Here is a 27998-nt window from a genome sequence, read left to right on the forward strand (position 1 = left end):
TTCACTTCCGCCCTGGTCCGGTGAATATTGAAAATACTGTGTTTTGAGTTATATGTATTGTGTTTGGTGATCATTATATATATCATATAATATTAGAATATGAATGAAAAAATGGACGTTACTTCACTTCCGCCCTGGTCCAGTAAATATTGACAATAAAGAGTTGTGATCTGTGTGTATTGTGTGTTTCGTGGTCTTTATACGTCATATAATGTTATAATATAAATGGGAAAATGGCCGTGATTTCACTTCCGCACTGGTCCGGTAAATATTGAGAATAAAGTGTTGTGAGTTATGAGTTCTAGATTTATTAGATTTATGAGAACACATGCATCACGACAGGTGAAAAGCTCACCCTTGACTCATTCTCTCAATCTCGAGGCTGAGCGATCAAAGGCCATAAATTCTGCCATTGGCAAACATATGTTGGATAATCCCGCTTGTGCGAAAAATTATTGAGACAACATATCTGGAAATTTCAATAAATTGCAGCTCCATTACGGTGGCGTTCTGAAGAAATTGGCTGCGGCCAATTTTTCTTTCGTTTTACCCTTCAATTTGAGACCACATCATATTTAGAGTGCAGTGCCCCTTTAACTCGATACTCACACGACTCGTGACGCGTTGAATTACGGTCTCATGCGTTTGGCCATATCTTATGAATGAAAAGTTGGTCGTGAACTGGAAACGGTTGGGAACCACTGGACAGAGGATGCATTTATTGTAATCCATATTGCTGATTGGTTTTGACAGTTAGTTTGCGACTATGGCGCTACCAGTGCTCGCCAGTATTGGGATCTTTCTACAAGTATTCATGTCTTCATCCTACGCTTTGAAATGCCACGAAGGATTCAATATGTCTTTTAACGGAATCCCACTGTATTATTGGACGCAGCGTGAATGCACCGGCAACAGCAAATGCATCGGTCAAGAATTCGCAGTCGACGTTACGTTAGCGGGTAAGCTGGTTTCGCTATGTCACCGTGTATTCGGTGAATTTGTTTTTCCTATATGTATTGACGGGGGAGATAGGGCAGTGGTGCGTGTCGGCATCCAAGTAGGGGGCCCATCTCGATTCCCGACGCTGTAAATTATTCTGGACTTCTCGTCCCCCGGCGACGACAAATAAGTCCAGATAAATGACCCGATAAAAGCAAGAATCGTTAGCTAGGTCGAGGTGTATGCCAGTTAGAGAGACCCCAACTGGTTGGTCGTTCGGCATCCCCGTATCTGTTCATTATATCGCATTGTGTGTCTTGTATATCGCATTGTACATTGTGTGTCTTGTATACCGCATTGTATACATTGTGTGTGTGTGTGTGTGTGTGTTGGGCAGATGAAAATATAATCCGTCGACTGATTGATGGATTGTATCATCATCGTTCAGCACAGCGGTGTCAAACTCAACTGACGTCGCGAGCCGGATTCAACACTTTAGATTGCTCGCGGTCCGCACCAAAGTTCCTCAATTCCAAAATTCCTCAAACTCCATGCTATTGCTCATCATTTTAATACTTCATTAACCAGCCTATATACGCAATAGTATATAGCATTATATTACGAATCATAAGGGTTCTATCCAAGCTGCACCTTTACTCGCAAATAGTGAGGTTGGCAATAATATACGATGATTAGACGGCTGAATACAGTTATAAACCTATGAAACAGCGACCGATGATATAAGGCTGATGTATAGCTGATGATATAAGTCGAGGGATATTTCTATGCTCCCTTCGTCTTAGTGATATGTTGGCATCAACTGTGCGTATGCGTTGTGAGGAACGCAAAAGATTTAACTGTAAACGCGGACGTTCGAATTTGCTTCATAGTATTACATCGGGATTCGGGTTTCTCTCGAGGTTGGAGACCTCTAATATATTTTCCATATATAGCCAGAATATAAGGGTTTCGCATAGGCGTTTTCATTTCAGTGAATAACTAGTTTTTGGTCAGTAAAGTTCATCCGGACTTTCTTGCTTTCTCGGAATTGGTTGTCAATGTCAATGGTGACTAAAAACCACAACACCGCAGTTGGGTGGCAATAATGTGGCCTATAAATAAAAACATACCTAGCATGTGCTGTCTTGAAGCACTATTTAATAGCAAAGTATTTCAGATCAGTATCAGATTACATAATAAAATCGCCGGCATTTCCCTCTATGTCTAGTCTAATTAGACAGCCTGAATTATGTAGCTGTCTAAGTCTGCATACATTAACGATCATGGTTCTCTCCGTTTATGAATCCAATTTCACAACTCTAATTCCCGTGAATCAAGGAGTACACTCACACTTAGCAGTAGACAAAAACAGAACCTAGCTCATAATTATCTAGCTGTTATAAATCCTACGTGCCAATGTGCGTGCAGCCGTGCATGCATACATCACTACGTCCCTACCTGCAACAATTATTTGGAATAAAATGCATTTGATTTATACCGTGGTCGGCTTGTGTAAGTCTGAGCAATAGCTTCTAGTTACTTGTACGACGGGTGTATATTCACACGCTTGTGTGAGAGGTGTTACACGGGTGTGAATACACACTTTTGTCGCTAACACGCGCCCCCCTCAGTTTGAAAACCACTCCGTATAGAGAGATATTGGCACTTGAATCTCTCATGTCATGAAATATGGCCGTATTCTGGATGGGTTGATTGATTATATTTTCGGCTGACATTCGTCAGGAGTGACCGACAGCGACCAGAAGAGAATAGAAAAAATTTCCGCTAAGAGTCGAGAATTATATAGGCTTGATCGCAGTTTAATCTGTGGAAGGACTTCGTAGTTCGCATCGCACCACACGAAACATTAGTACAAAACTACACCCGCCAGTACAAATGGCATATGTGGAAAGTCTTGATAAGCCCACACTATTGTCACAAAGTGCAATGAAATAGGCATGGATAGAAAAAATGCCAAACAATTAAAATTAAACGGGTTAACGTGCTGTAGTCTGATAACAGGCACGTATTTGAAATTTCGTCATCATTCAAACTGTCGTCCCGTCATTTATAATACTCGAATACTCGTTTCAGAATAGAATCTCTCAGGTATCCTCGATGTTTGACCAGCAGCCCTATAAATAATGACGGTGGCGTTTTATAGTTGCAGTTTGAGCATTGGCTTTTCATGGAGTGCGTGGACCGCAGGTTAAGAACACCTATTTTTAGATAAATCCGTGCGGACTGCGATGCGATACGGCGCGTGCGTAAGCAACGCCTACGCGAACTACCTCGACTGTCAAAATCTCTTCGGCAGCGGAAGCACGTTCGACCCCGCCAACCTTCTCCGCATGATACCTGGCATCGCAGACGCCGTCAACCTCACAGTGATGGAATTCAGCAAAGACGTTTCCACGTCGCTCAAGAAACTCCTTTCCGACGGCACCGGGATTACAGCGTTTGTGGACGGCGTGTTCGCGTTCTATAAAAATGTAGGGTTCAACTTGGAGAAAGCTGTGCCTCTGAAACCAAATTTAGTGCATTTTCTTACGGAGATAATCGAGTTAATCGATGGAAAGCGGCCCAATGCTTCCTTTACTAACCTCATCAATACAATCGCTCAGCTGGACACCAAGAATGAGGAATTTTCAGGGAATATTCGCTCCTTACTTACAAACCTAAACATCCCAGCTGCATGGCTTGCGGACCCAGCAACAACTGCGATGATCGACCGACTGCCTGGCCTTGGACGGTCTATTTTTCCTTCGAGTTGGCACGTCGAGTTGTGGTACGACGTGGCGTTCAAACTAACCGGGAACATAAACCCAGCGGACTGGACGAAAACCGCGGCAGACATGGTGTCGACCATCAAGGCATCGTATCAGATACCCGACGAAGTGGGTCGATACGTAAATCCCGTGCTCGACGCAATGCCCGCACTCGCCAGAGGGCTGCAGGTATGGATTTTATAGCGTGATGACATGCTACGATATTTTTTGGAGAACGATGGTATAGGTTTTACCAGTATACTTGCACCATTTATGCAAACGGTTATGTTATTAGACTATACCAATTATACTTAGGCCCACAACATACTTTTTACGATTTGTATTTTAAAAAGTACAAATCAGGTTTAGCATCACTTTCATGGGTTAAGATGTCACCGTCCCTGCATCACGGTATCTAAATATAGATTTAAAAAAATTCTCATATTCGTCATTTTGCGTAACTACGGTTACTGGAAAACGAATGGAACAAATACTACTTGAGGTGGTTACTAGTCAGACCTGTCATCATGGTGGTGCTTCTTCGTCGTCAATGACGTCAATGACAAGCTAGTGTTCCCCATGACACCAATAAATGGTCCCCATGAACACGTCAACACTAATAAACGTCTGCCTTGGCAGGGACATGCCATCGAAATCGCTACTTTTACTTGTACTCTGGTACAGTGGTTCTCAACTTCCGATCCGTGGACCGATGCCGGTCCGCCAAATATGATAGTCAAAGAGACGCCTTGGAGTACAGAACTTCATGGCACATTTGAATAATATAATCATATTTATTCCAGAAGCTTTTTGGCTGACATACACGAGGGGATACCGTCAGCAATAATGCGAGCATTCAAATAACTGTTTACCATCAGTATCACTAATTATGACGTCACATAAAGTAAATACAAATTTCGAAAAACGAGAGAACTGTATCACAGGGACGGAGATAGCGAAACAAAACAATCTAATAATGTAATAAGTATATTACATCTCAAGTAAAATGCAAGTTGGACGCTTGACCATTCGTTAGAGATATAAAACAACGAATTTTGAATTGATTTAGAAGTTTGAAGCCTATTTTCCTGTACCGGGCCATCATGGAGAGTTCACGCATGATAAAGAGGGTGGAAAATATATATTCCATAGACTTGTTGGATTTGGAATCTTGGTCGGACTAGTGATGTCGTTTCAACCTCATTTTCATTGAATACTCGAGCAATTTCAATGTGGAATCTACCTTCCGCTACTTCTGCATCTGCAGTATACGTTAGTTTAAGTTTAAAATGGATAGTTGGCTACTATTAGTCTATTTTGGGCGCACGTCACAGTGGTGCAAGTGTTGTACGAGACTATTTCACCGGTCCGTGAGGTTGAAAAAATTGATAACCACCGCTCTGGTACGAATTTACGCTGTTGCTTCCGCTTCGATTGAGCAGCAAGTAGCAACGGTGAATGCTTTTACCATACCTCTGGATATTTGCGATTGATTATTACCGCTCACGATGTCTGTCGTTCAGACGGATCCTACCTACGTTGGATTTTGGTCGGTGGAATTGCTCAAGACTTTTAGCGAAGAGGACGCTTCTACGAGAGCCTTCAAAACGGCTCTCGAAGGCTTTGTGGGCAAATTGACGGCTTCGTCTCTGCAGTACGAATACATCGCCACGATTCAGTGGATCCCTGGTAATTCTGTGTTCATGTTCATCCACGCTATCTGATTTGAACGACTGGATAATGTCTGAATAGCCTGATTTTAGAGCAGGGATGGCCAACTTTTTCAGTACTTGCATATATAGCGGGTCATATTGGTACTGCGTGTCTCAGATTGCAATGACAGGCGTAGTTGGCTGCAGGCTGCACACCGATAAACTGAACTATTCTAACGACCTAAAGTGATACTGGAGATATTCCGTTCTCGAATAATTGCAAATACAGTTATACTCAATTATGTATGTATCTTCTAATTATGCGGGAGGGTTGCTAAAACAAGAAATTGAGAGGAGTATAATCGCGCGAAGCGCGAAAAAAAATGCAACCATTCTGTCACAAAATGTTATTTCATGTTCATTTACAAAAGATTTACGAAAACGAGGGGGCATGGTTCTTTCGATGCCCATGGCTACGCCGGTGTGTCGGAACTTGCCTTTTTAGTCATCAGCCTCCCAAGTTTTGCGTTCACGCTGATCAATGTTCTGGTCGTCTCTTTATGTTCACAAACAAACAGACGTGGATAATTCAATTTTGAAAACATAACCAATTTCGAAAATTACCGCTCGAGCCACGGAAAATTAAAGTGAGATGCTGGTATTCGAATTCCAATCTAATTCGCGAATGTTTCTATGCTCTAATTTTATTACCAATCTGATTGCTGATCTTCCTGAAAATGCCACAGTAGAGCGAAACGACCCAAGCTCGAAGTTTTTGCGTATTCAGTAATTCTAGTCTAATTTGGAAAAATGTGTAGCTATAATCCTAATTCTAATATAATTTGGAAGATCTAGCTATCCAACTCTGTCCGCTATGAGGATTAGGCTACGTGAGCGTTTTGCGTCAATCGAGAAGTCATCAATGCAATGATTACCATTCCAGGGAGGTAATGATAATTTACGTATTACCTGAATTTTCGTACTTGAAGTGGAAGTCCTATTTTGTTTTCCCACATGCATTATCGCACGATAGATCGCGCTGCTATCTCGACCATAACTGTCGTTAACTAGCCAGGTAAAATCGTGCATGAACGTTATAAAATATGAACTGGTTGGTTTGGAAAACATCCATGTTAAAGTTAGTCGACCAGATGTTATGAGCTCGTACCCGATGGTTGTTATAACAACCTTGATTTGATCCCGAATATAGCACAGACAATTATCTTAGCGCTAATTAGTCTAGTGCTGGTCCTCAGGCGCGATTCAAGCTATTTCAAACGGTGCAGTCCCAACCCGAAAAGACCGACCCGACTTCGAAATCTAGCCCCTTGTTTTTACTACTGTCTTTGAAATATGGGGGGGAAGAGGGGCGCTAGACCCTGGAAATTTTCGAAAGGGGGCGCTGCAAGAAAAAATGTTAAGAACCACTGATATAGGCTATCACTTCATTGAAATGTAGGGTTGGAAATAGCAATATGACATCGCGTGACGTCACGAGGTTCACGTTCGCGAACCTGGAACTTTCAGAGATTCACACTATCACTACTAATTATTATAATCATATCGAATCCTGGAGTCTATATATAGCTAGTGAAGATTGTTGATTTACCAATACTTGGTAGCCTATACGCGACAACCCCAAATATCTTGCTGATTTTTGTATCACGACTCGACTAATATTATACTCCAATATTTGCCTCATCTTAAACCTAAATATAAGCTCTATTCGAGTGATTTGACCCCTCTATTATGTATAAATGACTCGCTCTAAGGCTAAGCAGCATTGACGTAAAGAATTTAAAGTCGGTTAATGTGGAGGTATGCTTTTCCACCTATACTATAATATTAAGCCTTTTGTGAACGCATCACGCAACTTCAGCTTCTGTCATGTATATAACTTGACAGGGTAATTACGGTCGCCTGTCAGACCGCTTTACACAATCCAACTTGGAATGTGAAAGAAGCGTCTGTAGCGTGTTCTGTTCGGTTGAGCTGACTGGGACATACATTTGTGTGTTTATTGGCATGTATCAAGTAGAATCATCTATATAAGCCTAGTTCTGCAAGGTTTCGAACGGTGGTTCATTAATTGTTTGCTACCATCACTCATCTTAAATGCAAATTTATAATATATATATATTGGTAAAATAGTGATCTAATTTGAAGTCTAATCAGTGTATAGTAAATAGGTTAATAACTAAAGTTAGGTTGGCTCTCCTTTCGATGTATGCGATAGTCGTGTTGGGTTGAATATAGTTTCATATTATCGACTGACAACACACTAATACCAGATGTGGAAAACCATTTTATTGCCAATACCGCGCTTCGTGTATTTCAGGTCTTTTCTATAAATTCTTCCCCGGCGACAAAGCCACGATTCAAGAGGTCTACCGCAAGATGGCGGACGGCCTGAACTCGTTCGATTTCAACGATCTCGCCTCTACGGCTGACGAGACCGCGTTGAGTGGGATGATCAAAAATATGATCACTACTCTCGGAGGCCAACAGAGTTTTGCGTCTAGTCCGTTCTACAACACGCTGGTCGTAAACGTCGCTAAAATGCTCTATGACCTCATGAAAGTCACACCAACGGACTACACTCCGTATATCGACTCATTCTCCAAGGTAAAAATCATGCTGTATTGCGAGGTAGTCAGAGCAGCGATTTCCAAGAAATGTCGCCCTACAAATGACAGTAGAGAATGATGGTACCAATTACCAAGTAGGTTTGGCCGAAGGGTCGCATGTTTTTAGCTGTTACTCAGAGGTAGATAACTTCAATGTACAATAGACTAATATATTAGGGTTTATCCCAAAATAATATTCAATTTTTGTAGAAATAATTATTCAATTTTAGCAGTTAGTGGGGATTACTAGTTTTTAAATTACCAAGTGAATCTTTGCAACTTCCGAAAATATATTTAATTACCATGGTCCAAGAACTTTTGCCGTCGCGCAAAACTACGTAACACTTTCTACAAAATAAGACGTATAAAAATGTGTGTGGCTTAAAACACTGTGTAACTTCAAATGGCAAAATTCACCCCAAATTCAACTCCAACTCCATAGCTATCCACGTTCTTGATTGGTAAGTAGCTCTGTGGTACCGGTGACATAATGTAGGGGTGCAGCGCAACGCTAAGTGTTACTGCCGAATAATTTGATAATCAGAAGTCGATCAGTAATAGCCTGTTTAGATTTTCGGAATCAGTGCGACAGTTTGATTCGAATATTATCAGTTATTATAAATTCCAAGCGTTATCAATAGTGAGGCTTGGCCTATTTTTGCCTTACCTCTCGTTTCGGGCTTTATTTTAGAACAATGAATACCAGTTTCCACAGAGAAAATGTGGTGCACACGACGAGTCCAATGTGGTGAGTTCAAATTAGTGCTACCATAACGTCACGAATTTTAAATTGTGACGCGATTTTTGTTGTTGTCACGTATGACTCTTCGGGAGTTAAAATGAAAAAGGGCCAATATGGCTCTTCGGACAAAAAAGGTTCCCGACCGCGGATCTCTGATGAAGCGACTATTTCGAGGGTTTTAACCGTCCCACATCGTAGACGTCGGCAATATCGGGTGTTAATCGTCATCCGTAAGCTGATTCAACATGTTTTCGGAAATTATTTACACAATTATGGCAGAATTATACAAATTAAAAAAAAACAAAGGCATTTGTTTAAAACACTGTTGAAAACATGTTTTAAACAAAGTGTTTTAAACAACCATTTGTTTTAAATGCAACCATATACCAGGTGTAGGCAAACTGCGGCTCTTCAATGATTGCCACTTTGCTGGAGTTGTTCAACCTGATTATAAATTGAGGTATTCTATGAATCACGTGCTGTTTCTGTACATGTGGTTTTAGTTTGTAAAATTGAGGGGAGATGGCAACACAGGGCTAGATTGCCGCAGTTGAACTCTCCAATCGAGGTCACACAAACGCACACAAACGTTCCAACCGCAGTAGGTACCTGGTCAATTGGTCATTAATCAATGATAAACCATTTTCCCAACTTGATCAATTAATCAGGGTAGCGCAGGTCTCGATCATTTTCGGACTAAACTATGGAGTCTTGCTTGAACAATAGAAGCCAATTTGTCAAAAGAAACGAATTTTCATCTGATAAATCAATAGTTGAAATGGGTGTACCACAAGGATCCGTTTTAGGTCCCTTCTTGTTTTTGATCTATATAAATGACTTAAATAATGCCTCTGACTTTACTATCCAATTATTTGCAGATGACACATCTCTGATGCTGTCGTCCAACAATATAACTGACTTAGAGTCCTCTTGCAACTCAAACCTGCAAAAAATATTGGATTGGATGAATAATAATAGATTAACCATAAATACCTCAAAAACTCACTGTATGCTCTTTGGAAGGAATTCGAATAGTAATTTTGATATAAGGCTGAATAGGGAAAGCCTGATTCTACAGAAAAGCATACATTATTTGGGTATAGTTATTGATAACAATCTGACATGGGGTGAACATATAACCTCTATTTGCAACAAGCTATCTAAAACCATAGGTATCATTCGAAAGTCACGTTTTATTTTACCACAATCCACACGAATAATGATTTATCATACCCTATTTCACTCTCATCTAACTTATGGTATCATTCTCTGGGGATCTACATGGGAGAAACATTTGGATCGAGTTAGGAGCCTGCAAAATAAAGCCATCAAACTAATATGGCTTGCCAATCGTAGAGATCACGTTAACCCTTTATATTATAATTTAAAAATCCTGAAAATTGATGATATTTACAGATTTGAAGTCGGCATTCTGATGCATAAGTTCTACAATAACACCCTACCTGACATTTTCTCGAACTACTTTACACCTATCAGTGAACATCATTCTCACTTTACAAGAGGTTCTGTTATGAATCTGTATTTACCTAAGGCCCATCACAAAACCATTGCCTATCACGGTCCTCTAATATGGAACTCCACTCCTTCGCATATTAGTAGCAATACTTTATATGTATTTAAAACCATGTATCGTGCCTTCCTTATTGAATCATACAAAAGCTAAAATGTATGTTTAGTGTGAACTAGTACCGGTCAACATATCTTGTTTGCTTCAGACCAGTAGGCCTACACTTAATATTCTTTCCTCCGTTTTCCCTAAAATGTGCTATTACATTTATCCTGTCAATCTTACAATTCACTGTTGCAGTACGATGTATGCAATTTATAGCCAATCTACTTCGATCAGCTGCAGTAGACTCGATGATAAACAGATCACTTCGCTGCAGCTTCATCTTGCAATCGTAAAACATATTGGCCAATCTTATGAATCGTATTCGTACACATCTCATTTGCTTTGAAATTGACACTGTAACCATTTTTTTTATGTGTCCGTGATTCTGAAGTTTATGCTATTTTATGGCCTGTTTTGTTATTTTGCGATGATGAATAAAAAATTCTCTCTCTCTCCCTCTCTCTCTAACAATGATGAATACGGCTCTTCCATTGGTATTGTAAAGGCTCGCAATAACTGCGCAGCCCAGTGGCGAGATAGCGCAGTGGTATAATCCGCGGCTGCAACACCAATGGGTGCGGGTTCGACTCCAGCCGACGTCGACTTCCGAATTGCGATACCTAAGTGTTGGAAGTTTACCTAGGCTCCTCCTCGCCACCTCATCCGCGTCAGCGGCGTCTTACAAAAGCCTAGAGGTGGGCCGTGCTATAATAGTCGGCAGTTACGGAAAATAAGAAGAATATCGGTCTGATGTAAATGACCATAGTAGTCGACAAACACCTTTAATACCCCAAAAACAAACAAACTGCACAGCCTGCACAGTTGACCAAGATAATGTAGTTGGGCGATCATTGCAAAAGAAAAAGTATGAGCGGTAAATTATGAGGTATCTGTCAAGATTCGCTCAATAATTACAAAGCTAGTAACTTGAAACCTCATTACAATACCGAACACGAAAAATTTGTCACGGGTTACCCAACGACGACAGATTTGCAGAGTAATACGATTACCGAGCTGAAATATTCCGCAGCCCTTGAAGCTGCTTCCCGCTGCTTCGACGTCATATCAGCCTGATTTCAAACATCCTGTGTCCCAATTGCGAACGCACCGCCCTTCGTATTTTTGATATGAGGCACTCGCATGAAGCAGGTCTACCCACCCCTGCTATATAGCGAAGTCAACTAAGACCATTAACTTGATTGTGATTGCTTCATTATTTTGAAAGAAATGCGACTTTGCTGTTTGCCATAACAGCCTCTATTATAATACCTAGTGTCGCTAATTGTACTGTCGGAATCAAATGAAGTTTTTTGTAAAACTCCCCGTAGATTTTACATATAGTTCGAGCAACACTTGCAGCATTGTGACTCAAAGACGACGGTCTATTACGAAACTTCGCAAAAAATATGTTCCAGACTTCGAAACCAACTTACAATCCAATGCTTTATTACTCTAATTAATGACCAAGCCTCCAAATTCATGCATTTCGGAATTGAACTTGAAATTTCTAGTGTATTTGGCAGACAGTCAGGAAACTTGGCATGTACCGGCGGCAATAGCTTCATGTCTATTTTTCCCAGGTTGGCAAACTTGGATTCATTCTGTGACGCATAAAATTTGTCAATATTTTCAGAATAAAATTTCACTTTTAGGGTATAGAAACTTTCTGCGGGCCGGTCGAAATCCCTTTGCGGGCCGTATGTTCCCCGTGCCTGATCTAAATAATCAACATTAGTAAACAAGACCTCTTTAATAATTAGCACAAGTCAACAAAAACTGTTGTCCAAAAAGTAGATGTAGCCTGGGGGTGGGGTCCGAGGACATATGCAATGAGCATGCGACACTTCGGTATGCGAAAATTGAGCGACAGATGTGCATGTAGATTAGCTCGACACGGGCCATCACAAAACGTTCTTGTATGCACGTGTGCCAAGACTACTTTACATTTTTCAAAATCCAAATTGTAGTTTTGCAGATGAACTGTGAGAGCATAAGTTGAAATATTCTGAAAACAACGCCAGTCAGCGGTGCTAGCGTAGTGCTCCGAAAGAATATAACTATGTACTTTGCTACTGACCAACGCTGACTATATACAGTATACACTGTAGTTGATAAGTTATTTTTTCGTTACAAACTATACATTCTTTGCGAAAAAAGTGTGTAATAAAAGTTTACTACCCGTTTACCACCCCTGATATACGGGTGCAAATATACATCAATGGCTCACGAAACCTGAACCTACCGCAGACTTATATCGTGGTATAAATCGAGCAAGGAATTTTAATCCAAATCACTCATGCAGGTAGGAGCGTAGGAAGGTATATGCACGTACGGGTAAGAACGTAGGACTAATGACATCGATATAATTGTGAGTTAGGTACTGTTTTTCGAGTACGATCCTTTTCGCTCAGAGTGCAGTTACATGAACTGAACCTGTGTCCTAATCGCATTACGTCTGTGCGCGATCGTTGACCCGATTTACCTGCAGGTTTTTAACGACGAGTTCAAGAAGTATCCGGCAATCAACGTCGGTGGAATGATAACGGAGTTAGTCACACAAATGGGCGGCACCGTCCCGAACGAATTACGGCCGATGTTGACAAGTTTACAGGTAGTGCGTAAGTTCGTTCAAGTTTGGTTTGTCAGCTTCTCGCTCTTGGCCAGACTTAGAACAACTAGGATCATCCCCAACTAGATTTACGATGAAATGAAGTGTCGTCTAAAACCCGCAATTCTGGGTCTACCGAGACTTGAACAATTAAAAACTTCTGTAATTGAACAATTAGACTACGTTCAACGAAATGCCAGTAATTTATTTCTAATCTAATTAGTGAAGTGTTTCTATAGTGGAATATTAATTATAGTCTAATTTCTGTTTCTTTCTGAAAAAAAATATCTCGGCTATCCCGCTCCCTATTGGAGAGCTGCACAACTGCGAAAAAAGCCGAGGTTGATGTACGCAGTCATTCGCAATTCTCATGCTTGTATTAGAATGAAATCTGCTTTGAAGTAATGAACGTGATTGGTTTTTGTTGCATCTCTTACAAAAATGAATTTAATTCCACTTCAATTCCAAGTTTTTGCGAATTGAGCAATTGTAATTCTAATTTGAAAAACAAAATTATGCTATAAATCTAATTTGAATCTAATTTGGAATAGCTAGGAATTTTCTATAGTTGTCCTTGTTGTTTGTTTGTGTTAGTCTTGGTGTTTGTCGACTGCTATGGTCATTTACACCAGGCCTATATTCTTCATTTGTATTCCGTACCTGCCGACTTATAATGGCGAGATAGCGTAGTGGTATAATCCACACCAGACGTGGACAGCTAGATAATTTTAGTTGTCTAATTTCACTAAATTAGAGCAAAATGCAAATAATCTAACTCCAATCTACTTTGGAAAAGCTGGAAAATATTCTTGTTGTCCACGTCTGATCCACGCGCACAGCTGCAACACCAATGGGTTGCGGGTTCGAGTCCGACCGTGGTCGACACCAGAATTCCTACATAAGTGTTGTAGGTTTATCTAGGCTCCTCCTCGTCATCTCATCCGCGTAAGCGGTGTCTTACAAAAAGCCAAGAAGTACGCCGTGCTGCAAGTCGGCAGTTACGGAATAGAAATGAAGAATATCGGCCTGGTGGAAATGGCCACAGTAACCGACGAACACCATGAATACCACAAACAAACAGAATTATGGCACGACCCTGTTGTAGGCTTTTATAAGACACCGCCTAGCTGACCTACTTTGCTTGCCAGCCCCTCGTCAGCATGCTGATTTCGGATGCGAATACAAGAGCGCTGAACGGAACCGATGTCATCAACGCTTGCTACGAAGTGATCTCGAGTTACAAAACAACTTACCCGGAGTCGCCGTTTCCAGACCTCGTAAAACGCTATATTGACGTCGTTTACCAGATGGCGACTTTTACTGTGTACATGTTCCCTGTGAATTACACTTATCCCGGCGGATACGTATACCGCAGCTACAACTACACAAAAGCAGGGGAAGAATACCGAAAATTGGAATTTCAACTGATATACTGGATAATCGATATGAATTTCGCTGTCCTCAAGTACGTGCCATTTGTGATTATGCACTAGAACAGAGGTGGCCAAGGTAGTGTTCGTTGATAGGATTGGATGAAGTCGAGTACCTGAGTGATTCGATTCGATTCGAATCGAGTATTAAGGTTCGAATCGCGTCTAGCAAGTAGCATTCCAGTATCACTCATTATGCCGTCGAGAGAGTAAGTAGTCATTGGGGATGGGGTGAACGTGGGGATCACGTTCGCGTTCCGTGTGTGAAACTCGTAAATTTTGAGGCTGACGTTCACAAACGAACATCGGTAAGTTCTGCACTGTGAACCTTTTCGTACATTGCAATTTTAACGTTATTATAGCATCTTTGGTTAAAATTTATTGCATTTCAACTGCGGGCCACTTTATATGCATGGCGCTAGCAGCATAGAAAAATCAACACTAAACATACATGCACCTTGGCAATCTCGGGAATTTGACCTGCTTTGTTACAAAAGTTTGCTCAAAATATCCAGCTCTCTGTTCGTGCATATTTGGTGACTCTCTGCTGTGAGCTTGGCCCGCAATCACGCTACAGCAATAGCGAAATGCGCTACATGTAGGTAGTCAGCGAATGATGCTTATTCAACCAATCAATGAAATTGATATCGTTGTCTGATTTTCAAAAAAATAGCAGGCGTACAGAGTAGAGGTCGACCGATATTGATTTTCGCAGGCCGATACCGATTATCGACACACTCACAAGGCCGATAACTGACATCATATGCCGATATTAATATGGAAGGAGCAGAGAACCATTTCGCCAAAACTATGTTATATTAGGCAAAATGGCACTTGTAGGCCTACATGCCACAGAAAGCTAAACAGCAAACGAGAAAATTGAAATTAAAAAGAATAATTGCTTAATTGTGCACATTCATTGAAATTTGGGATAAACCAAATTCCAGAACAGGTCAGTAGAGGTAAATTGTAATGCAGGAAGCATAGTTTGTCTGCATGCTCATCCCTACAATGGTACATAACTACATATGTCACGCATTGCCCTTTGTGTCGTCGATTTCTTGAGATTGAACACACGGAGCATTAAATTCTCAATATTTTTGATTTTTTTATATATAAAATATCGGCCGCGATATCGGGCTTCAGAAGCCGATATCGATAATCGGCATAGTTCCAAATATTGGCCTCGATAATCGGCCAGGTCGATAATCGGTCGACCTCTAGTACAGAGTCAAACTACATGACGGTATGTTTATTGTACCATAAAAACCCAATACGTGCGATTGGGGTGTTGGCTACTGCTGTATAAATTGTTAATGGGGTAATATCGGTAGCAAGTATAGAAACCCGTTTTATACTCTGCTCAATAATAACGTAGCAATACTCAGACGCAGAATAGATTGTCCGGTCTGGCCTAGACCGTTAAGGCGTAACCTTATATTCCCTTGCAAGTCCTCGTCGAAATTTTTAGCAAAGCGATAAAAGATATTGATTTTATGGGTTTGTTATAGCATTTGATTTCCCCAGTTGATACATTTGGCGACGGTTGAAACGTCAATATCTACTTAAGCATTGCGGCATTATGGGACCCGATTCGTAGCTAGGTATCGTGAACCTCAGTATATGGGCTATCACTGCATTGGACTTCACGAGGATTTACATTACATTCTCGTTGATAAATTAACTCACATTGCAAGGGGGTGTCGAGTAGCGGTACCTCTCAGCGCAGTTGACCGGTAGTCCCCACTCTCGAAATTACAAGTTGCATCATCGCGACCAACGCAACCAAAACCTAATGTCTACATTTCAAAATCACAACGCGTGAAGTAACTACTGGATTCTTCATATGCCATGCCACCTCATTTTGTCGCTTGACTTTTATATATTATCTACTTTACTTTTCATTCAGTGTGCATTCCGCTTCTCCACTTCGCCTAGGCCAAGGTGGGTGTCTGATTTCAAAGACTACTCCATGTCGTTTCGACACCTTCCTATCTTTTCATTCTATCGCAGTTTTGTGGTGTTTGAAATGATGAAAATATTAATAACCTGATACGGATAATGATGTAGGAATCATTCAAACATGACATACATCCAATCCTTTATAATTAAAATGTAGATAAACAATCGAAGTGTAGCTCTTGTGTATGAGTCAGCAACTAATACAGAGATGTATCTTACTAACCTTCTCATTACACACTATACTTATTACAAGCACACACACTCTCCCTACCACGGCCACAGCAGCACTTCGTCACCTCCCCCCAAAAAATGTTGGTCTTGGGCCCCCATAGAGTGATAAACCCATACCCCCCTCAGGCTATACGCTGTTTACCGCTACTTATCAGCTACGTTGGGTGTCCGTATCGTGACTGAATATAATTCATGACTTAATCGACCTATATGATCGGGAATTGCATATAAATTGCTATCAATCTTTATCCTCTCTCTGCTTACGTAATTTGATATACCGATAGAGATGAGTGAGGTGTGTTTGAAAAGGTGTAGGACCCCTCAACAATAATTAAAGATCTCCGGGTGTATACCCGTTTGCAGGAACGAAACGGCACTTCGTCAGCCCCGCTCCCTCCCAAAAAAAAGAGTCTTGCGGGCTGCTGATAAAACGACCCCCCATCACGTTGCTCGCCTTTGCCACGAAATTAAAAACGTACCGCTTAGTTTGCCATCGCGAAGCGCGAAAATTTTCGATAATTCATGAGAAAATCGGTCAATAAGATCGGGAATTGCATAAATAATATATCAATTTCTTGTCTTCTCTGCTCACGTAATCAGGTTTACCGGTAGAGCTGAGTGAGGTGTCTTAAAACTGTAGAGCCCGTAAATAATAATTAAACACCTTCGGGCGGGCGGACCCGTTGGTTTGACTTCGTTACATGATGTTATTTCGTGACCTCCTGTCTGCTTTATCAAAAAAATATAGAATCGCCCAAACGTATACTAAACTAAAAGATCACACGATTTCAAATTGGTATTTCTTCACTGGCATATAACTTTTCCATGCGGGATGGTATTTGTCTTGTGAAGTTCAGATTGCCACGACAGGAACATTTGGCGCCAGTCATTTAGGCGCTTATGGACAATTTAGGCGTCTATGGACCATTTAACCTATATGAATTTTGTATATATAACGAAGTTTTCGGTCAGCATAAGGGCAGTTCTTTTCGGTTAAGGCTTTCTCGCTGGCGATCGTACTGACACACTTCTTGGAGTCGCATGTTACATGGCCTAAAACTTTATATGTCTTGGTGAATCGTGGCGCGGTAATGGCCAACGCTGATATGCCTATTTCTATAAATCATGCGTATCGTTGCATAAAGTTGCATAAATATTCAAAAAATACTCTATAATTTATGCTAATTCACGAAATAATTTTCGGCCCCGTCGAGCTCGCCCCCCCTAATTTGGGGGTGGGGGTGGGGGTGGGGGGTGGAGTGCGGCAGTTACGGCCCTGCTCACTACTAATAAACATTGGTCAGAAACGAAATTTTATAGGAAGTAGAGTCAAATAGCATATGTCTAGTCTACATGCACTTAGTCAAGTAGCCTATTCACGGACTATAGGACTTGCTGTCTTTCTTAATCATTTGTTCGAGCATAGCTGAGCTACGCACTACAAATATTTGTAATGTTGTCAAGTGAAAAGCAGCGTTTGGTTGTATTTACATCAATTTTACAAAACCTGATGATGTACAGTATTTAGTCTGTCACAGTATCATGATATAATTTCAAAAATTGCATCAATTTGTGAGTGCTTCGCGAATGCACATTGCGATTTTCTTCCTCTACGCAACTGAATTGCAATTTGTAAATAATGTCCAATTTTATCCATATTGTTACTAAAACCAGTGATTGACGGTACATGAAATACTATTCTACTTATTATTAATATTTAAAGATACCTTTGGAATATTATATTACAATTACTACCCGATTTAGCCGACGTACATCGATATGAGATGGTTGGAACCCTCAAAATAGTCTGTTCAACAGTTATACTACAGATATTTCGTCAAAGCAACTATATTTACCCTATATATTTTCAAATGTCAATGTCAATCCACTATGACGTCCCAAATTAATATTCGTGACGCCATGGCTTAAAAAAACATGTTTTAAACAAGGGCCTTGTTTCATACATGTTTGCTTTAAATTGCTTTTTGTTTTAAATGCAACCCTAATGTATAGTAATTTTAGGCATTTAGGTTCCAGTCAATATCGTGCCACGACACACCAAAAGACATGCAGTTTCGTCCAACATGCGACTTAACGAAGTCCATTGCCAATAGCCGCGCTGGGTGGGCGTGAGTAATAGTCCGATCCGTTTGTCGTCTGTCGACTTCGTTTGGACTTGGGGACGAATTGCTGTTTTGGTACTGATTCTAGCTACAACCCACGCTAACATGGTATATAAGCCCATAGCTATGGCGGCGGGGCCCAATGTTGAGAGTAAGAATTGTGGAATAACGATTGGCGCCCGTTTCAAGTAGAGTCATATGAGAATAAGATGCGGAGAACATAAAATTCTGTCTTCAACTTGTTGCAGATAATGTACTGCAATCTGCCGTTACGAGAAACGAAAAAAACCTGCTCGGTTATGATATATATCAGCAGCTGATGATTTTTAATGCTTCGTTGTGGCAACCGTTATGATTTATTTGACGAGTACAAAATTTCAAATTTTTGTCCGATGTACGTGCGTACTGCATGGCCTACTGCTCGCCAAGCAGCAACGGTCAAACTGCGTTTAACTATGCATAGCCAAACATCAATACGCAAGTTACTATTTTAAACTAGGCAGAGTGGTGATTAATTATCCTGCTGCGAGGTATAGTGGTGTGTGGAAGGTGCTGATAACCTGATAAACATCACGGTGGGTGTTCTGACAATCACACTAATGTACGTACAGTCGTACATCGAATATCTATTTACTGTGGATACTTCTTACGCAATGACGAGCAAAGCTAATAGGCTACTTCTGACGTAATAATCAGCGGTGGCGTTTGAAAATCAGAGGATTGTGCTATCACGAAACTGGTATCCTTGTTCAATGTTCATGGATGTTCATCGTTCAGTTTATGTCATAGTCCTTGTACAAATAACAAGTAATCGTTCTTTCACAGAGAAATCGATTAGATATTGAAAGTAGTCGATTACGATTACGATTACTTCGGAATTTTTTCGAATGTAATCGATTGCGATTACGATTACTTGAAAATGCTGTAATCGTCGTAATCGATTACGATTACTAATCGCGATTACCCCATGTCTGCTTGACATATATTAAATAGAAGCCTGAAGCATTTAGAAATGTTTTGTAGCCTACCTGAAATAGCTTCGCAATCCCCCGGTTGGGATGCACTGGGCTACTTGTCATCTCTTTTGGCTGAATATATAGGGGTTATCGGTTAACGTGCTATCGTTAACGGTTACATCGGTGTCGACTCAGAAATCCGATATGGTTCGGGCTCTAGTCACTAATATACTCCAAACCTCGCCATTACAGAGCGTTCGACTACAGTTCCAACGAACTATATCAGATGTTGATCAAGGCGTGGCCGGACTACGACCTCTACATCCGCATCCTGAAATCCCTGGATCCCGAAGACGTGAAGCAGTTAATCAAGGACATCGTGACGTGGGCAGCATCATCTCCACCCCATACTATTCAGGGATTTCTCAGTGTCACAGAACCTGTTTTCCGTAACGTAACAAGCTCCATTAAAAGTCTGTGGTCGGAAGCGAGGCAGATCTACGCCCCGAAGTAAGAGTAGCGCGCGTTTAACGAGGCACTGCGCTCTAAATGTGGCGTGGTCTCAAATTAAAGATAGAAATACCAATAATGTTTTAAATTCAAATTGTAGGTAAAACATTTGCACGAGTGTTACTTTCCACTCTGGATTGTCTCTGGGCTGTCGAGGTAACGCGTCATCGCTTCATAACAGACTTGCTCAACTGGAAAATTTCCAACTTTTTCAAATTAGATTAGAAATAGAACTATAGCTAAACGTTTTTTTTCGAATCACACTGTTAAAAATATTCTATGCCAAATTACTGGTCTGGTCCTGGCAGCAGTTTTACGACTCTGAGACCGGTAAATTTGAAAAATATTTTCCCGTAAATATTATTGACCGTAATTTATTTTTACAAAGACTGACTGTTAAAATTTTTACAGAAAATTCCCTTTACCTGATGTAACGGAAAACGGCTGTAATACCAAGTTACTGGTTTGGTCCAGTGCAGCAGTTTTACGCTGATGAGACCAGTAAATTCGAAATAACTCTCCCCGTAATATCATTTTACATATGCTGACCGTAGGAAATTTTACAGAAAATTTCCGTAACTAAAGGTAACAGAAATCTGCTGTAATATCAATATATTCGTCTGGTCCCTTGCAGCAGTTTTACGTTCTTGAGACCAGTAAATTTGAATCAGGTTTATTTGGTGCGGGAACACATAAAAAAAAGTAAGTGTGGATAATGACGAAAATTCAGTCTTTCTTGTGGAGATCATCAGTCAGCAACTGCCTGAATGAAGACGGCTTCATCAAAACTTCAGCAGCAGTTGAATGACTGTACTTTGGGCCATGCTCTTTTGTAGGTTCTTCTATAATCTGAACAAAGATTATGCTGTCATCAACACAGTTTCAATTTGGAAACTTTGAGACGCTATAGTATGACATACTGCGACTTTTCATATTCTTGTCAATTTCTCGAATAATGATGGCCTAGGATAGCGGTGTCGAACATAAGGCCAGCAGGCCGCATGCGGCCTGCGAAGCAATTCTTAGTAGTTTGAAAAACCCCTGTATTACCCAGCACATTTTCTAACAAATGTTGAGATATTATTGTAAGAAATGACTAACCGCAAGGCCACAAATGTCAAGATCATAGACCGTGATATAATTATCCGACAGTGGTGTTATGGTTTTACTCTAGTCATCATCCGGAACAAGTTGCTGATACCGACATCCAATTCCCAAAACTCCAAAAAGTGCACACTGAGTTCATATTTTTATGAAGAAATGAGCCAAAAAGTAGTTATTCGTGAAGTGAAAAAAAACTGTTATATGGAGGTCGCATGGAGAATATAATAGTTATAAAAATACAATTCAAATATATTTGGTCGCACTGCTGTATCACTTTTACTCAAAGGCCCCAGACAGACAGAGAAACCCGAATGACGATTAATAATGAGCCAAATTCTAAGGTTGCCAGTAAACTCGCCCCAAAGTAAATTCGGCCCAGGCAAATTCGGCCATTACATCAGTAAATTCGGCCCGCCGAGAATATTGTATTAAAATGTATTACCAACCGTTAACATGAATTAATTACATAATTATACTATTATTAAGTGATTTGGATGTCAGGGTATGCGTAGATCGCGTAATCACGGGCGATAGCGCGGATATTCACGGGGACCGAATTTACCGACGGCCGAATTCACTGGTTACTCGGTCAATTCTGCCCTCGGAGAATTTTTTATAAAAATGTATTGCCAACTATTAATGTGAATTAATTTCATAATTATATTATTATCAAGTGATTTGGAGAACAGGGTATGCGTATAAATATATATATGTATATATATATGCCCTAATCCTAACCCTAATCCTAACCCTAACGCTAATCCTAACGCTAATCCTAACCCCTAACCTCCAAATCACTTGATAACATTGTGTGAAATTGTATTACGAACTAATGTGTAACATATTACATAATTATAATATTATCAAGTGATTTGGAGGTTAGGGGTTAGGTTTAGGGTTAGGATTAGCGTTAGGGTTAGGATTAGGGTTAGGATTAGGGTTAGGTTAGGATTAGGGTTAGGTTAGGGTTAGGGTTAGGTTAGGTTAGGATTAGGGTTAGGGTTCAGGTTATATAATGGTATTGTAACTGTTGTTGTTACTCTGGCCCTGGCCGAATTTACCGAGGGCCGAATTCACCGAGGGCCGAATTCACCGACGGCCGAAATGACCGAGGGCCGAATTCGACGGGCCGAATTTACTTTGGGGCGAGTTTACTGGCAACCAATTCCAACGTCTGCGTTTACAATTAAATCACTTGTGTTCCTCAAAGGGCATACGATTAGTTAACGGCAGATTACGAATACAACAAAGGGAACATACAAATATGTCAGCTTATTCCTTCGTTAGAGTCAGTGTTTTAACGGTTGAATTCAAACGATCAATCTTTGAATTTTTGCCAAAATTCCGTTGTTTGCGAGTAAAGGTGCTGCTAGAATATATCCATATGATATGATCGTGAATGTTATGTAATATACCAAAATGTATACAGGATTCATAATAAACTATTCAAGCGAAAAGTAAGGTCGGGTGTTTTGATGTACCGTAACATTCTGGAATGATTTGACTGATCCGGCCCACGAGCGGTTTGAAAGTTTGAATCTGGCCAGCGACGCAAGTTGAGTTTGATACGGATACCCCTGGCTTAGGATTTCGTACCTGAATCATCTTTTCCAGCGTGATTGCAAACTTTTCTGGCAATATTCCTTTGTATCGCACGTCCAATGTATTTCGCACGGCATCGTGCTAGAAGCGAGAGGCGAAATGATCCCTTTCTATCACATAAGCATTCAACGTCATGATCCGTAATGCCATAACGCTTCCATTTTCGTGTAGTTTAATGTCAGAAAATGTAATACATTCTTATAAGCCATAGCTTCTGTTCACCATTAAACTGTAACGAAAATACATACGTCTTCAGAAACAGGACTGAGAATAACTTGCCAGATTTGAGCTCGGATACTGCTATACCTACAATATCTGCTATCAACACCTGCAATATTCTAAAGCTAGAGTTAAGCTGAGGCTTCGAAACCCTCAATATCTTACAGCAACGCATCTTGTTATTATCCAATAAGAAAACATCGCGTCGATATAATATCTATCTCGGAAAATTCAGCCGCACGTGCTCAGGCTCAGACATGTCTGACGTCTGACGCCGCTATGTCTGGAATATTTATGACGTCACAATGTACTGTTCGCTCGAGCAGCTACGAATTCATGATCAAACAATTCATAAGGCCATTCGCAGGAAAAAGGTAAAGGACGACTACTACTCTCGGCGCAATGGCAAAGGAGCATGGCGGCTAAACACCAGCTCCAGTGTTTTGATATATATAGTTTGCATCATACATGCGTTAAGGAGTCTACAATGGTGGCAGAACTGGTACAACAGATAATTACACAAAATATCATACCTGCGGTAAAACTACAAAACATACCAAATTCGCTTGCCATGGTACTATTGCTAGACCTTGATGTCTCAAAGGATACTATTTATAAAGCGATATAAACGATTGTATCTGCAATGCCCAAATGTTCGGATACCATTCACCGATTAGCAATCAGCAAGGCCATCGATGTCGTAATTTGCTTGATGATTGAAACATGATGTAATGACGAAAATCACATATATATATGTCCAATTGTCCATAAGACCGTAAGCGTGTAAAATGATCGAATTGTGAGTGCAATAGCAATGTTGCAAATAATGATTATCCAGTAAATCGCTTTTACGAATGCAAAATTAAATCCGGAACACTTATTATCCAGTAAATTGCTTTTACAAATCCAAAAGTAAATCTGAAATACTGGTTATCCCGTAAATTGCTTCTACGAATTTAATCTGTAATTTTTTTACCCTCTAAAAACAAGTAAATTTACTCTTGACGTGCCCGTATATTAATTTAACGGGCATTTACCGTTAATATAACTGACGGGACAAATTTGCCGGTATAATTTGGGTAAATCTACGAATATTTCTAAGAGTGCAGACCAGAATTATAATTATAGCAACACCGTTTTTTTCAACTTAGAATTATAGCTACACATTTTATTTCCAAATTAGAATTGGAATTACTGAATCTGTCACAACTTGGACATTGAAACAAGTTGAGTTTATATTCAATCATAGTCCATTCTCATTAGCATGAGAATAGCAAGTGTCCGTACGTCAAGCTTGGCTCGTTTACGACTGTATATTAGGGCTCTTCAAAAATGACTTTTTTTCTCAAATCGTACCGGCTACTTGATAAAATTGTTAGGTTACCTAATTCAAGCCTACACACAAAATTTGGTTCAATTCCAGCCAGTAACCGCTTTGCTACAGGAGAAGTAAGTTTATAGTTATTATATAAAAATAAATAACAAAAAATTTGAAAATTTTCTGTTCACCCCATGAAAGTGTTAGGCTGTCTATAGAAACGATGCTCACCAAATTTGGTTCAATTCCCACCAGTGGAAGCGGAGTTATTGCCGTCGAAAATTTGGATTTGAATAAAATAGTATTTACGGTGACCGATTCTTTGTTTATTTATTATAGTTGTGCTCACCGTAAATACTATTTTATTCAAATCCAAATTTTTCAACGGCAATAACTCCGCTTCCACTGGTTAGAATTGAACCAAATTTGGTGAGCATCGTTTCTATAGACAGCCTAACACTTTCATGGGGTGAACAGAAAATTTTCAAATTTTTTGTTATTTATTTTTATATAATAACTATAAACTTACTTCTCCTGTAGCAAAGCGGTTACTGGCTGGAATTGAACCAAATTTTGTGTGTAGGCTTAAATTAGGTAACCTAACAATTTTATCAAGTAGCCAGTACGATTTGAGAAAAAAAAGTCATTTTTGAAGAGCCCTACTGTATATAGTTCTCCTAGAATTATAATTGTAGCATAGAAACATTTGACAAATTTAATACGGATTGGATTACGCTCGTCTTGCTGTATATGTGGTCCAATTAGAGAACTAGAATTATCTAGTAAGTTGTACTAGTCTGCTTCAAAGCCCTTTACAACACTTCTGGCGCGCATCAGGAATTTTATTTGTAATTGTCAGCCGATAGTATGAAGGAATTTTCTCTTTACGATATCAGCGCGTGTTATTTACAGTACGGTACTGCCGGTCAACGGGCGAAGTTCAGCCAGATATGTACCGTACGTCTGTTAAACTAAACCGCACGAAAGACAGGCTTCCTTCATAATATCAAAATCAACGCCTAAGCTCCTACCTACACACGTCCTTTAAAATTACATTTTACTGTACAGAAGCCTACTGCTTGTATGTTTGCGTCTTAGGTAAGCACTAGTTTTTGCAACTTTTGCAACTTTTTTTACAGCTTCTGGAAGCTTCGTAAATACTCATAATGTATGTAGTATGGTGTTTTAATCTGTTTGGAGGAGTTTTATGCTGCAACTTTTGTCTATATTTTTCATGCAACTTTTTTCTGCAACTTTTATCAAGTATTGCGCAAAATATGCTATAAAACTATAATAAAGACTACAGTAATGGATTTCATGTGACAATGCGGCCCACATTAGGCGCCGCCGCACCGGACGCAGGTATACTGTGTATGCCGTGTTCACCTAGCAATTTTGTCGGGTATGCGGCATACCCACTATTCCGTTAGTCATGAAACTCCCTGAACTAACTGGTAAATTGTGAGAACCCTATGTAAATAAAAATGTAACCATGATCGATTGAATAGCGAAAGAAGAAACGGAACAAGCAGACACCATGCACATTTTAAACTGCTGGAACCTTTCGAGTATCTCATACCCTCATGATTTCAAAAAATTGTATAAATGCAACTTCTGCAACTTTTGTTAAAATTAAAAAATAACTGCAACTTTCTCAGGTTTTTAGTGCAACAAAAACTTGCCCTAGTAATCACCCGTTCCATCAGTAAATCTGTTTTATTAATATTTTCATCATTTCAAAACATCACAAGACTGCGATACAATTAAAAGATAGGAAGGTGTCGAAACAACTTGGAGTAGCCTTTGAGATCAGACACCCACCTCAGCGTAGGCGAAGTAAAGAAGAGGCATGCACGCTGAACGAAAAGTAATGCAGAGCTTACGGGTATATTTACTTGAAGTATATAGCGTAGCCTGTTACTCACGTTAGCGCTCGATTGAAAGAATAACTTCCTTTGCAGCTCCTGTCGGTTCGGGTCTTGTAGCGATGACTTGTGCAACACTCAGCAATACATCTCGTTGAAGCAAGAATTCACGAAGGCCACGCCTGCTCCCCCGACTACAACCAGCAACTCGCGTCAGCCCAAGGCGGGCCTCATTTATCATACCATCCTTTTCGGAATGGCCTCCAAGCTACTCCTATGACTGAATTGAATAGTTGTCGGCAATATCCTGTGTAGTAATTCAACGTAGCCTATATACCATGCATCGTCCTCGGTATCCGAAAGCCCGCGGTTGTCGGCTTTAAAAGTAGCCCATGTAATATATATACGTGCCGCTGTAAACCAAGATGTATTAAATAAGCCTTGACATTTCCCACTAATATTGAAACTTCCCCTACGGACGGGTAGGCCTATTAGTGTTGGGGGTGAGAAATATTAAGGTTGGGGATGGCCGATATTAGGGTTAGGGTGGGGACGTTAGATTGGAGGTTTTCGTAGGCCCCGCCGAACTCTCATTTTCACGGAGTCACCAAACAGAAATCTGCCACAGTAGCACAGCACAGATAATATACATTACTGTACTGGTGCACATTATGGACTGCACATCAGCAACAGTGCCCAACGTACAAAACCATTAAAACATGATTTTCACATTTAAAAAATGATTATGATGAATATTTACTCCAAATCAGTGCGACTTCAACTGTATGAGTCTTGACCTCCGATGAACGCTATCTGATCATACTTCAGGACGAGGTGGGGTGGCATCATCCTGTGATTTTCTAATTTGACTTGGAACGCGCTGATGAATTGTATGTTTCAAACGCTGACGTGTGCGACCTAACTATCGACTGTCACAGCTTCAGTGCTGCACGTAGACTTAATCGGTATATTATGTTACTCTGGTGCAGTGATTCCCAAACTGTGTAGCCTATACCGCGACACGTTAGTGTGCCGCCACAGGTTCTCAGATGCGCCGCGAATCTTGCTGTAATTTTCGAAAAGAACTTCATAAATGTTCAAAATGAGACATATGGAGGCTAGTATATGCGACATGATAGTGCCTTAAATGCTTCATAGCTAATATAAAAGCACAATTAATTCGTCTCACTCTCAAAAATTACTCCACTAAATGTGGGTGCACTACCTGGACCTCAACTTGTGATGCAATAATACTTTTCAAGATATTGTTGTTCACAATTTTAGACTGGTATAGTCTGGTAGCTAGTCATTCGGAAGCAACGAATCAAGCAATCAGAATTTTGTAGCCATTTTACATATCTATGACTATGTGAAAGCTTTTTTTTCGTATTGACTGAAATTAAAATATGTAGGCCTACCCGAGAGAGACTGCTTGGAATTGACGATGAGATGTGGGTACGTTTGTCAACAATCCAATCTCGTTTCAGTCGTATATATACGATGTATGTTCGTATAAATAGGCATAGCCATATCATTACCACGTGAATACATATGAACCTAACGGCAGAGGAGCTTTGTCACAGGGATGACGTTACATATTTTACACAACACCTGTGTGTCATAGCGAAACCTCGCGTCTCATTAAACGCTTAGTCCATTCCCTAAAGTTTTGTCATACAGCGCAAGTCATTCAGTATCTTCCTACATAA

General features: G+C 40.3%; 1 protein-coding gene across 2 annotated transcripts; it reads left to right on the forward strand.

Moving 5' to 3' along the window:
- The first annotated feature begins 179 nt into the window (after positions 1-179).
- LOC145433022 (uncharacterized) lies at positions 180-27955 on the forward strand. 2 transcript variants are annotated; one of them, XM_080309896.1, is made up of 8 exons: positions 180-959; positions 3169-3896; positions 5231-5396; positions 7698-7984; positions 12850-12972; positions 14118-14434; positions 19924-20181; positions 26386-27955. In XM_080309896.1, exons 1-8 carry the CDS (start codon positions 767-769, stop codon positions 26567-26569), a joined length of 2256 nt encoding a protein of 751 aa, XP_080166022.1. In that variant the 5' UTR covers positions 180-766; the 3' UTR covers positions 26570-27955. The 2 variants fall into 2 exon arrangements, with proteins under 2 accessions (XP_080166022.1, XP_080166024.1); XM_080309898.1 differs by lacking the exon at positions 180-959 and adding an exon at positions 3012-3048.
- Positions 27956-27998: the final 43 nt, after the last annotated feature.

This window comes from Botryllus schlosseri, chromosome 2 (genome assembly GCF_051294905.1).
Source record: "Botryllus schlosseri isolate E-star chromosome 2, Bs_hap1, whole genome shotgun sequence".
Taxonomy (NCBI): domain Eukaryota; kingdom Metazoa; phylum Chordata; class Ascidiacea; order Stolidobranchia; family Styelidae; genus Botryllus; species Botryllus schlosseri.

Excerpts from the sequence above, each read along its gene's own strand:
- LOC145433022 (XM_080309896.1), top strand. The coding sequence starts at position 767 with ATGGCGCTACCAGTGCTCGCCAGTATTGGGATCTTTCTACAAGTATTC. Across the intron at positions 3,897-5,230 it reads CACTCGCCAGAGGGCTGCAG|ACGGATCCTACCTACGTTGG; the intron begins GTATGGATTTTA and ends TCTGTCGTTCAG. Across the intron at positions 5,397-7,697 it reads CACGATTCAGTGGATCCCTG|GTCTTTTCTATAAATTCTTC; the intron begins GTAATTCTGTGT and ends CGTGTATTTCAG.